General features: G+C 44.3%; 1 protein-coding gene across 3 annotated transcripts in view; it reads right to left on the reverse strand.

Moving 5' to 3' along the window:
- Positions 1 to 10,235, reverse strand: part of LOC140210890 (uncharacterized) — a 49,668-nt gene extending 39,433 nt beyond the window's left edge. The window contains exons 1-3 of one of the 3 annotated variants that reach the window (XM_072280152.1): positions 9,881 to 9,897; positions 8,675 to 9,036; positions 5,082 to 5,212 (exon numbers count right to left, since the gene is read on the reverse strand). In XM_072280152.1, coding sequence (XP_072136253.1) covers positions 5,082 to 5,207 — 126 coding nt within the window. In that variant the 5' untranslated portion in view covers positions 5,208 to 5,212; positions 8,675 to 9,036; positions 9,881 to 9,897. Of the gene's footprint in view, positions 1 to 5,081; positions 5,213 to 8,674; positions 9,037 to 9,827 lie in introns of all 3 variants that reach the window. The other 2 variants (XM_072280151.1, XM_072280153.1) reach the window with 2 other exon arrangements.
- Between the last annotated feature and the right edge of the window lie 2,372 nt (positions 10,236 to 12,607).

Below are 12,607 nucleotides of genomic sequence, written 5' to 3' on the forward strand. Positions count from 1 at the left end.
CAGGCTTGCCGACCCTCAAACCCAGCCTCCCACATAACCCTCCACCTTAAATTCCTCCATATACCTGTCTAGTAGTCTCTTAAACTTCACTAGTGTATCTGCCTCCACCACTGACTCAGGCAGTGCATTCCACGCACCAACCACTCTCTGAGTAAAAAACCTTCCTCTAATATCCCCCTTGAACTTCCCACCCCTTACCCTAAAGCCATATCCTCTTGTATTGAGCAGTGGTGCCCTGAGGAAGAGGTGCTGGCTTTCCACTCTATCTATTCCTCTTAATATCTTGTACACCTCTATCATGTCTCCTCTCATCCTCCTTCTCTCCAAAGAGTAAAGCCCTAGCTCCCTTAATCTCTGATCATAATGCATACTCTCTAAACCAGGCAGCATCCAGGTAAATCTCCTCCGTACCCTTTCCAATGCTTCCACATCCTTCCTATAGTGAGGCAACCAGAACTGGACACAGTACTCCAAGTGTGGTCTAACCAGAGTTTTATAGAGCTGCATCATTACCTCGCGACTCTTAAACCCTATCCCTCGACTTATGAAAGCCAACACCCCATAAGCTTTCTTAACTACCCTATCTACCTGAGGCAACTTTCAGGGATCTGTGGACATGTACCCCCAGATCCCTCTACTCCTCCACACTACTAAGTATCCTACCATTTACTTTGTACTCTGCCTTGGAGTTTGTCCTTCCAAAGTGTACCACCTCACACTTCTCCGGGTTCAACTCCATCTGCCACTTCTCAGACCACTTCTACATCCTATCAATGTCTCTCTGCAATCTTTGACAATCCTCTACACTATCTACAACACCACCAACCTTTGTGTCATCTGAAAACTTGCCAACCCACCCTCCTACCCCACATCCAGGTCATTAATAAAAATCACAAAAAGAAAAGGTCCCAGAATAGATTCTTGTGGGACACCACTAGTCACAACCCTCCAATCTGAATGTACTCCCTCCACCACGACCCTCTGCCTTCTGCAGGCAAGCCAGTTCTGAATCCACCTGGCCAAACTTCCCTGGATCCCATGCCTTCTGACTTTCTGAACAAACCTACCGTGTGGAACCTTGTCAAGTGCCTTACTAAAATCCATGTAGATCACATCCACTGCACTATCCTCATCTATATGCCTGGTCACATCCTCAAAGAACTCTATCAGGCTTGTTCGACACGATCTGCCCTTCAGAAAGCCATGCTGACTGTCCCTGATCAGACCATGATTCTCTAAATGCCTATAGATCCTATCTCTAAGAATCTTTTCCAACAGCTTTCCCACCACAGACATAAGGCTCACTGATCTATAATTACCCGGACTATCCCTACTACCTTTTTTGAACAAGGGGACAACATTCGCCTCCCTCCAATCCTCCGGTACCATTCCTGTGGACAACGAGGACATAAAGATCCTAGCCAGACGCTCAGCAATCTCTTCCCTCGCGTCATGGAGCAGCCTGGGGAATATTGCGTCAGACCCCGGGGATTTATCCATCCTAATGTATTTTAACAACTCCAACACCTCCTCTGCCTTAATATCAACATGCTCCAGAACATCAACCTCACTCATATTGTCCTCACCGTCACCAAGTTTTGTTTCTTTCTACAAAGCTATTTGTTGCACAGCCCCTTGTTCCTGACCCTAGTAAGTCACTTTAACTATCTCCACTCTTTGCCTTCTGTAGGCAAGCCAGTTCTGGATCCAAAAAGCAATGTCCCCTTGGATTCCATGCCTCCTTACTTTCTCAATAAGCCTTGCACGGGGTACCTTATCAAATGCTTTGCTAAAATCCATATACACTATATATACGGCTGTACCTTCATCAATGTGTTTAGTCACACCCTCAAAAAATTCAATCAGGCTCGTAAGGCACGACCTGCCTTTGACAAAGCCATGCTGACTATTCCTAATCATATTATGCCTCTCCAAATTTTCATAAATCCTGCCTCTCAGGATTTTCTCCATCAGCTTACCAGCCACTGAAGTAAGACTCACTGGTCTATAATTTCCTGGGCTATCCCTACTCCCTTTCTTGAATAAGGGAACAACATCCGCAACCCTCCAATCCTCCGGAACCTCTCTTGTCCTCATTGATCATGCAAAGATCATCGCCAGAGGCCCAGCAATCTTCTCCCTTGCTTCCCACAGTAGCCTGGGGTACATCCCATCCGGTCCCAGTGACTTATCCAACTTGATTCTTTCCAAAAGCTACAGCACATCCTCTTCCTTAATATCTACATGCTCAAGCTTTTCAGTCCACTGCAAGCCATCCCTACAATCGCCAAGGTTCTTTTCTGTAGTGAATACTGAAGCAAAGTATTCATTAAGTACCTCCGCTATTTCCTCTGGTTCCATACACACTTTTCCACTGTCACACTTGATTGGTCCTATTCTCTCACGTCTTATCCTCTTGCTCTTCACATACTTGTAGAATGCCTTGGGGTTTTCCTTAATCCTGTCCGTCAAGGCCTTCTCATGGCCCCTTCTGACTCTCCCAATTTCTTGCTTAAGCTCCTTCCTGCTAGCCTTATAATCTTCTAGATTCCTATCATTACCTAGTTTTTTGAACCTTTCGTAAGTTCTTCATTTCTTCTTGACTAGATTTACAACAGCCTTTGTGCACCATGGATCTTGTACCCTACCATCCTTTCCATGTCTCATTGGAACGTACCTACTCAGAACCCCACGCAAATATCCCCTGAACATTTGCCACGTTTCTTCCGTACGTTTCCCTGAGAACATCTGTTTCCAATCTAGGCTTCCAAGTTTCTGCCTGATAGCCTCATATTTCCCCATACTCCAATTAAATGTTTTCCAAACTTGTCTGTTCCTATCCCTCTCCAATGTTATGGTAAAGGAGATAGAATTGTGATCATTATCTCCAAAATGCTCTCCCACTGAGAGACCTGACACCTGGCCAGGTTCATTTCCCAATACCAGATCAAGTACAGCCTCTCCTCTTATAGGCTTATCTACATATTGTGTCAGGAAACCTTCCAGAACACACCTAACAAACTGCACCCCATCTAAACCCCTCACTCTAGGGAGATGCCAATCAATATTTGGGAAATTAAAACCTCCCACCACAACAACCCTGTTATTATTACTCCTTTCCAGAATCTGTCTCCCCGTCTGCTTCTCGATGTCCCTGTTACTATTGGGTGGTCTATAAAGAACACCCAGTAGAATTATTGACCCCTTCCTGTTCCTAACTTCCATCCACAGAGACTCCGTAGACAACCCCTCCATGACTTCCTCCTTTTCTGCAGCCGTGACACTTTCTCTGCTCAACAGTGCCACGCCCCCACCTCTTTTGCCCCCCCTCCCTGTCCTTTCTGAAACATCTAAAGCCTGGCACTTGAAGTAGCCATTCCTGCCCCTGAGCTATCCAAGTCTCTGTAATGGCCACAGCATCATAGCTCCAAGTGCTTATCCACACTCTAAGCTCATCTGCTTCACTCATAATACTCCTCGCATTGAAACAGACACATCTCAAGCCATAGGTCTGAGCGTGTCCCTTCTCTATCACCTGCCTATCCTCCCTTTCGCACTGTCTCCAAGTTTCCTCTATTTGTGAGCCAGCCTCCCTTTCCTCTGTTACTTCAGTTCGGTTCCCACCCCCTAGCAATTCTAATTTAAATTCTCCTCAATAGCCTTTGCAAACCTTCCCGCCAGGATATTGGTCCCCCTCGAATTCAAGTGCAACCTGTCCTTTTTGTACAGGTCACACCCACCCCAAAAGAGATCACAATGATCCAGAAATCTGAATCCCTGCCCCCCACTCCAATCCCTCAGCCACACATTTATCCTCCACCTCATTCTATTCCTACACTCACTGTCACGTGGCACAGGCAGTAATCCCGAGATTACTACCTTTGAGGTCCTGCTTCTCAACTTCGTTCCTAACTCCAGTAGTCTGTTTTCAGCACCTCCTCCCTTTTCCTACCTATGTCGTTGGTACCAATATGTACCACGACTTCTGTCTGTTCTTCTTCCCACTTCAGGATATCGTGGACACGATCAGAAACATCCCGGACCCTGGCACTTGGGAGGCAAACTACCATCCGCATTTCTTTCCTGTGTCCACAGAATCACCTGTCTGACGCCCTAACTATAGAGTCCCCTATCACTGCTGCCATCCTCTTCCTTTCCCTACCCTTCCGAGCCACAGGGCCAGACTCTGTGCCAGAGGTGCGGCCACTGTTGCTTTCCCCAGGTAGGCCGTTCCCCCCCACAGCAGTACTCAAACAGGAGTACTTATTGTTAAGGGGGACACCCACAGGTATACCCTTAGCACCTGCTTCTTGCCGTTCCCTCTCCTGAATGTTACCCACTTCTCTGTCTCCTGTGGTCCCGGGGTGACTACCTGCCTTTAGCTCCTCTCTATCACCTCCACACTCTCCCTGACCAGACGAAGGACATTGAGCTGCAGCTCCATTTCCCTAACACAGTCTCTAAAGAGCTGCAGCTCGACATACTTGGTGCAGATGTGGTCATCCGGGAGGCTGGGAGTCTCCAGGACTTCCCACATCTGATACCGAGCACAGAAAACTGGCCTCACACACATACTTTCTGTCTGTATTCTAAACAGATAACCTACCTGGCCTTGACCCCGTACCGCCTAAGCCCCATTGAGCCAAAGCCTAGCCTACCTACTCTGTCTCCCAATACTCCATCAATCTGTCTTCTTTTTAAACTCTTCCCGCTGTTCTTACTGGCCAATCTCCACATGCTCGTGCAGTTGTGCCCTGTTCAAACCGCTGAAGAAATAACCAGAGAAATTTAGAGAAATCCAAGAGGAATGGTTTGCCAGAATTATCCATTAATTAACGTATGAACTAAATCAAATGGAAATTTTAAAGTAGTACAAAGTGCAACAATAATAACTGGGTAACAGATGCAAAATACTGGAGGAACTGAACAAGTCAGGCAACATCTGTGGAGAGGAATGAACAGTTGATGTTTGAGGCCAAGACCTTTCATCATTACTGGGCTACCATAGTCAATGCTCAGCTGTAAAATTAACAAATCCACGAAGTTGTATTTGCATTTTAGGCAGTTAATAAGATATTTACCTGATTAACAGAGAGTGGGATGGAAGCCGGGGTCACTTTGGGAAGGAATAAAGGTGTCGCAGTGAAGCTTCTCTGTGCTCCATTGATTTTTCCACTGGCACCCAGGGGTGTGCACGGCAATGACATCCGCTCTATGGGAGAAAGACAAGTGTCAAATCGATAACCGGAAATAGGGCACAGCCTCAAAACGGAGGGGCCACCTTTTAGAACAGAGGCAAGGAGGAATTTTTTTGAGCCAGAGATTAGTGAATCTGTGGAATGCTCTACCACAGACTGCACTGGAGGTCAAGTCTGTGAGTATATTTAAAGTGGAAGTTGATGGTTTCCTGATCGGTCAGGGCATCAAAGGACATGGCAAGAAGGCAAGTGTATGGAGTTGAGTGTGATCTGGGATCAGCCATGATGGAATGGCAGAACAGACTCGATGGGCTGAATAGCCTAATTCTGCTGCTATGTGTTATAATTGGCAGTAGACACATCAGCAACCCGCTGAGACATCATTGTGATTGGTCGTTTCACAGATGTTCTGTCCCATGCCAGCCCATAGATGGACTCTTTTACTATAATTTAACTCCTGTGGAGGTCAGATACCCAGCTAATGAACAGTAATACACCTTGTAATCTGCTTAAAGAATATAGTTCCATTAGGGATTGCTAATAAAGAATATAGTTCCATTAGGGATTGCTCATTGCATGGATTTGGAAAATAAAGCAGGAAGTTGGAATCTCAGTCTGCTCCATCACATGTACCAACCTCCCCAGCATTCAGGATACCTTTAAAAGGAGACGCTTCAAAATGGTGGCATCCATCATTAAGGATACCCATCACTCAGGTCATACCCTCTTCTCATTGCTACCATCAGGGAGAAGGTTCAGGAGCCTGAAGACAGACACTCAACAGCTCAGGAACGGCTTCTTCCTGTTGAAGGGGCTCGGCCTGAAATGTCAACTGTACTCTTTTCCATAGATTCTGCCTGGCCTACTGAGTTCCTCCAGCATTTTGTTTGTGTTGCTTGGATTTCCAATATCCGCAGATTTTCTGTTGTTTGTGATTAAGATTCCCCTATTTCCCTTTGGAGCAGTTCCCATTTAATCTTTCCAATCCATGTACCTGTCCAAGCACCTTTAAAAAGTCATTAATGTACCTGCCTTAACCACTTCCTCTGGCAGTTCATTCCACATACAGACCACCCTATGGGAATCATTAAGAAACTGAGGTGTTTCGGAATTTCTCATGGAGAGTGGTAAACATTTGAAATTTTCTCCCAGGGGTTGCGAAGGCTAGATCACTGTGGATATTTAAAGATGATGTGTAGATTTTATTTTCAAAGATCAACAAATTGAGAGCGATGGGGAGCAGGCTCAGAAAAGATGCTAAGACCTGCGGAAGACCAGCCATGATCATACAGAATACCGAGGCAAGCTTGAGGAGTCACGTGGCCTATTCCTGCTCGTATTTTCTTGTTTCCTATTTCTATACAGTTATTAAACTTGCTAATGAAATAGTCAAAATACCACATCAGTTCATCAGGTTTTCCTGCCTCGGTTAATATCTGCTCAATGGCACTTTACTAGGTACAGGAGTGGAAGCCAGCATGGTCTCCTGCTGCTGTAGACCCCCCACTTCATGGTTCAATGTGTTGAGCACTCCGAGCTGCTCTTCTGCACACCGCTGTTGTAATGCGTGGTTGAGTTACTGTCGCCTTCCTGACAGCTTCAACCATTCTGGCCACTCTCCTCAGACCTCTCTTATTAATAAAGTGTTTTCACCTACAAAAATGCAACTCACTAGAATTTTTTGTTGTTTTTTGCACCATTTTCTGTAAACTCCAGAGACTGTTGTGTGTGAAAATCCCAGGAGATCAGCAGTGTCTGAGATACTCAGAACTGGCACCAACACGGTCAAAGTTTATTCCTCATTCTGATGTTTGGTCTGAACAACAACCGAACCTCTTGACCATGTCGGCGTGCTTTTATGCAATGACTTGCAGCCACATGATTGGCTGATTATATATATGCATTAATGAGCAGCTGTACAGATGTACCTAATAAAGTGGCTACTGAATGTATAATGTTTCATTTTCTTATCTGTTACATATGAGGAATAATATTGGAAAGCCCATAACTATAACTGGGATCTAGGTGCATAGTATTGGTTAGGGTCAGGCATGTCTTTTATTCCACCACTCTTTCTCCCACACAACAGCCCTTGCAGACTCCCTAGGCTGGTTAATTTAATAAGGGGCATCAGAGCTGTTACTGGTAACTAGAGTGAAGGTTCACTTAAACCTGCGAGAGAAGTATTCCAACAGTAGCTGCATTAATAAATGGACTGCCTCAGTATTGAAGGACTGATAGTTAAGTGTCAATGCTTCACTATGTTGTACAGCACCAATAGCAACTCTGTGTACACTTGGAAACAGTGTTATTGTACTGTTCAGAACTAGCAACAAAATTTCAAGGTTCTTTGGTGCAGAACACCCTAACAAGGGGATGGATATGGGTCAAATTTCAAATCAAAACTGAATCTTACAAAGTTGAAAAAAACAAATAACCTTCAAACATGTTTGTGTTTTGTGAACATTTTGAGTTGCAAAAACAATTATGCTGTCACAATGGAAGGTAACAAGTGGGAACGTAATATTCTGCAGTAGGATATGAGAGAGGGAGAGAGAGAGAGGAAGAGAGCTGGTGGGGGGGGGAGAGACTGAGACAGGGAAGTGGAAACAATTTTGTTTCCAGTCACTTTAATAATCAGGTGGTTTTGATCTTGATTGTTTCTCTTCTATACTGGTGAAACCATAAAACAAAAAAAAATTAGGCCATTCAGCCCATCGAGTCTGCACTACCATTCAATCATGGCTGATATTTTTATTGTCAGTCTCCCTCTTTTTAGCTGCAATACGTAACCCCTTTACCAACCAAAAACATATCAATCCCTTCCTAAATGCACTCAATCACTTGTCCTCCTCAGCCCTCTGTGGCAAAGAATTTGATAAATTCACCACCCTCAGACTGAAGAAATTTCCTCCTCATTTGTTTTAAAGGGACATCCCTTCATTCTGAGGCTGTGCCCTTGAATCCTAGACTCCCCTATTAATAGGAACATTCTCTTTTCATCCACTCTGTCCAGGGTTATGTTTCAATGAGATTCCACACCCCCCTCCCACCACCACCATCTTTCTGACCAGGCCCAGAGACAGGAAGAGTTAAAGGGAGATGAGCATTCGTGTTTAGATGTTTCTGTTAACACCAAGTTCAGAGGCACAAGCACTGTGACTGTGACGGAGAGAGAGGGATAATTATTCTGATACTTCAAAGTCCAAAGTCAAGTTAAAGTAAGTTTATAATCAAGTACATATATGTCACTATATACAACCCCGAGATTAATCTTCTTGCAGGCATTCACAGTAAATACAAGAAACACAATATATCAATGAAAGACAGCACCCAACAGAGCAGACAAACAGCCAATTCCCAAAAAGACAACAAAGTATGAAAATACAAAAATAAACAAAATGTATGGTTGAATGAAAATTAAACTTGAACTTTATAATCAATAGCATAGTGGTTAGCACAACACGTTACAGTACCAGCGACCCGGGTTCATTTCCTGCCGCTGGCTGTTGGAGTTTGTATAAGTGCGTCCCATGATCACGTCGGTTCCCTCCGGGTGCTCTGGTTTCCTCCAACAGTCCAAAGAAGTAGTGGTTGGTAGGTTATTTGGTCACTGTACATTGTCCCGTGGTTAGGCTAGGATGGGGAAACTGCGGGGGTGGGGGGGGGGGAGCGACTCAAGGAGCCGGAAAGGCAGACCCTGGATGGTGGGGTCCCTGATGATAGGTGCCGCTTTCCTGTGATAGCGCTCTGTGTAGATGTGCTTAAAGGGTCCGGCACGCCAGAGGTAATCTTTCATGAGATGCTCCAGCAAGGATTCTCCGCTCCGTCCAACATTCTATTGAACAGTTTGGAAAAAAATGTTACTAATGCTTTGGGGAGCTGAGCCGAGGAAGAAAGAAGGGAATACGGAGAGTGGCGAGATTCTGGGTTGGGAGAGGGAGAGTGGTTGAGAGATGAGGGACGGGGGTAAGGGAGAGCAGAGATGTGTGCGGAAGCGTAGGAGGGAGGTGGACAGGGAATTAGAAAGGGCAAGGGAAAACTGGCAAGGAACAAGGCAGTTCTACGACAGGGCAGAGGACAGGATTGTCATACAATTTGATGGTGTTGAGACGTGGGAGCTGATGGTGGGAAAAGTAAAGAGACAGCGCGAAGTGCAAACAGTTTCAGCAGAACCAATCTCATCCGCCGGCGCTGGGAAAGTAATATAAGCGGTGGTTGTAGAACGACTGACGAGAACTGATCTGTTGTCCTCCAAGCTGTGGGTGGATGAGTACACAAAATCTCCTTGTTAACTTTATCTGCCAGAAATTGGAAAGCCAAACGTGCTCAAAGCAATATTCAAAACGTGTACCAACAGAAAAGGCGCGATTACGAAAAGCCCCTCCCCACCCCAGATTTGGTTCTTTTCATATCTTCTATTTCTTTCTCGAATTTCCCAAACCCACAGGCAACACGACTCTCAATGCTTGATTTAAATATAACTGAACCCGGTCTCTCCCTTATCCCTTATCGGGTGGGGGAAGAAGTGTTGAACCTCAGATAGTAGGGAGGGATTCGAAATCCAAGGAGTAAATTCTGTTCTCCAAAGGCGATGAAGATATAAAATAACAAAAGTGTTACTCGCACCTGATATTGACTTAGGCGCACTTTTGCAGAGTTTGGGAAAGTTTGCTACTTACTGGAGCCGAGATCCGGCATCGCCAGCAGCCTGTGTTGTGCCACGTGACTGGCCGCTGCTCTGGAGACTGAAATCGACACCCACGTTTCAATAAACAGAGGCAACCCAGAAAGAATAGCGGAAAACGGTTACACTCATAGCGAAAAACCAAAAAAATACACACACACCGAACAAAGTACAGGGGGTAAATACCAGGTACCGCAACAAAACAAGGAGAGATATCTGAGAAATTTTAACTTCGCTGACAAGAAACAAAGGCAGGTGAGGAAATACTGTTGAAAGCAGTCAAGGGAAACTCAACAGTGAGCAGAGAAAAACAACCATAAAAGAGAAAGGAGAACCTGATAAGTAAAATACAGAGAATAGATATAAAACACAAACGAGAGAGAAACAAAGATCAAAATGGCCAAAAAAAAAATCCAGAGGGGAAAATAGAGCAGAGTGACGGTGGAAAAGAACAAATCAGCAGTTGCATAGAATGAAGAGCCCTGCAGAGAATGTTCCTAAATGCAAATACCAGGGGCAAGGAACTGACTGGAATACACGGAATTATTAGATCACAACGTGGAAATGAACAGAAAGACTTATGTAATTTTTTTTAAAGATCAAAGTAAATTTACCATTAAAGTACTATGTACACTGAGTGGCCACTTCACTCGGTACAGTGGTACACCGCGGCAATGCAGTCATGTGACAGTAATTCAATGCATAAAAGCATGCATACATGGCCAAGAGGTTCCGTTGTTGTTCAGACCAAACATCAGAATGGGGAACAAATGTGATCTAAGTGACTTTGACCGTGATTATTGATGCCGGACGGAGTCGTTTGAGTATCTCAGAAATTGCTGATCTCCTTGGATTTTCAAACACAACAGTTTCTAGAGATCACAGAGAATGGTACAATTTTTTAAAAATCCAGTGAGTGGCAATTCTGTGGGCAAAAAATGCTTTGTTAATGAGAGAGGTGAGAGGAGAATGGGCAGACAGTTTCAAGGTGACAGTAACTCAGATAACCATATGGTACAACAGTGGTGTGCAGAAGAGCATCTCTGAACACACAACTCATCAAACTTAAAGTGGATGGGCTACAGCTGCCAAATACACACAAGGTTCCACTCCTGAACCTAACAAAGTGGCCACTGAGTATCTTTGTCACCATGTAACTATTGGGACATGCATTTTCTTGCAGGTAATCACAGTAGAACAAAGAAATACAATAGAATCAATGAAAAAGTACACACAACAAAGATGACCAAACAACCAATATGCAAAAGAAGACAAATGCACAAATACAAAAACACAGATGACGATGATGATATTAATAAGAATAATAATAATGAGCAGATACTTAATACTGAGAACATAATTTGAAGAGTCCTTGAAAGTGAGTCCATAGGTTGTGTTCAGTGATCAGCTCAGCATTGTGGTGAATAAAGTGGTTCTGGGCCTGATGGTTGAAGCACAATAACTGCTCCTGAATCTGACGGTGTGGCACCTAGGGCTCCTGTACCTCCTGTCTAGAGGTGAGCCTGGACTGGATGGTGGGGGCCATTATGGATGCTGCTTTTCTGTATCAGCACTCTGTGTAAATGCGCTCAAAGGTAGGGCTGTGTTGGAGAGGAAATGCACTGCTTTTCCATTATTGTTACTTAGAACCCCCTACCTTACAGACTGAGAGAGCATCTTTAAAAGATTGCAACAGATCAGGAATGCTGATGGACACTGCTTCCACAAGGGCTATTTATTTTGTGACAGCATTAAATGTTCAACCCCTCAATTACATCTAATCTATTTCTTTCAGCTACCTCCCATGGTAACCAATTCCACATTCTCGTCACTCTGTGAGCAAAGGTTCCCTTGTTTTCTCTATAGGAGTTCATCATCTGGCTTCTGCTGATGTAGCCCATCCACTTCAAGGTTTGACATGTTGCTTTCCTGCACACCATTGCTATAACACATGGTTATTTGTTTACTATTGCCTTCCTGTCAGCTTGAACCAGCTTCCTCGGACTTCTCTCATTAACAAGGCATTTTCACCCACTGCCACTCACTGAATATGTTTTTGTTTTTCACACTATTCTCTGTAAACTCCAGAGACTGTTGTGTGTGAAAATCACAGGAGATCAGCAGTTTCTGAGATACTCAAACTATCCAATCTGGCACCAACAATCACCCCATGGTCAAAGTTACATAGATCACGTTCTTCCCTATTCTGATGTTTGGTCTTAACAACACCTGAACCTCTTGACCATGTAAGTAGTAAGAATGTGATCTAAAATTACAACAGGAGATAGGAAATACATGCCAAAAGAGAAATGTTACAATAGTCATTGGAGATTTCAATATGCAGGTAGATTGGAAAAATCAGTTTGGTTCCACATCCCAAGAGGGAGAATTTCTGGAGTGTCAACGAGATGGCTTTTTAGAGCAGCTCATGGTTGAGCCCATCAGAGGATCAGCTATTCTGGATTGGGTGTTGTGCAATGAACCAGAATTGATGACAGAGCTTAAGGTAAATGAACCCTTACAGATGAATGATGATAATATGATTGCGTTCACCCTGAAATTTGTGAAGGAGAAGCTAAAGTCAGATGTATCAGTGGAGTAAAGGGTATTACAGAGGCATGACTAAGCGAGGAGTTGGTCAGAATTGATTGGAAAAGGATGGTGGTAGGGATGACTGTGGAGCAGCAATGGCTGGCATTTCTGGAAGTAATTCAGAAGGCAC

Source organism: Mobula birostris, chromosome 16, assembly GCF_030028105.1.
Source record: "Mobula birostris isolate sMobBir1 chromosome 16, sMobBir1.hap1, whole genome shotgun sequence".
NCBI lineage: Eukaryota > Metazoa > Chordata > Chondrichthyes > Myliobatiformes > Myliobatidae > Mobula > Mobula birostris.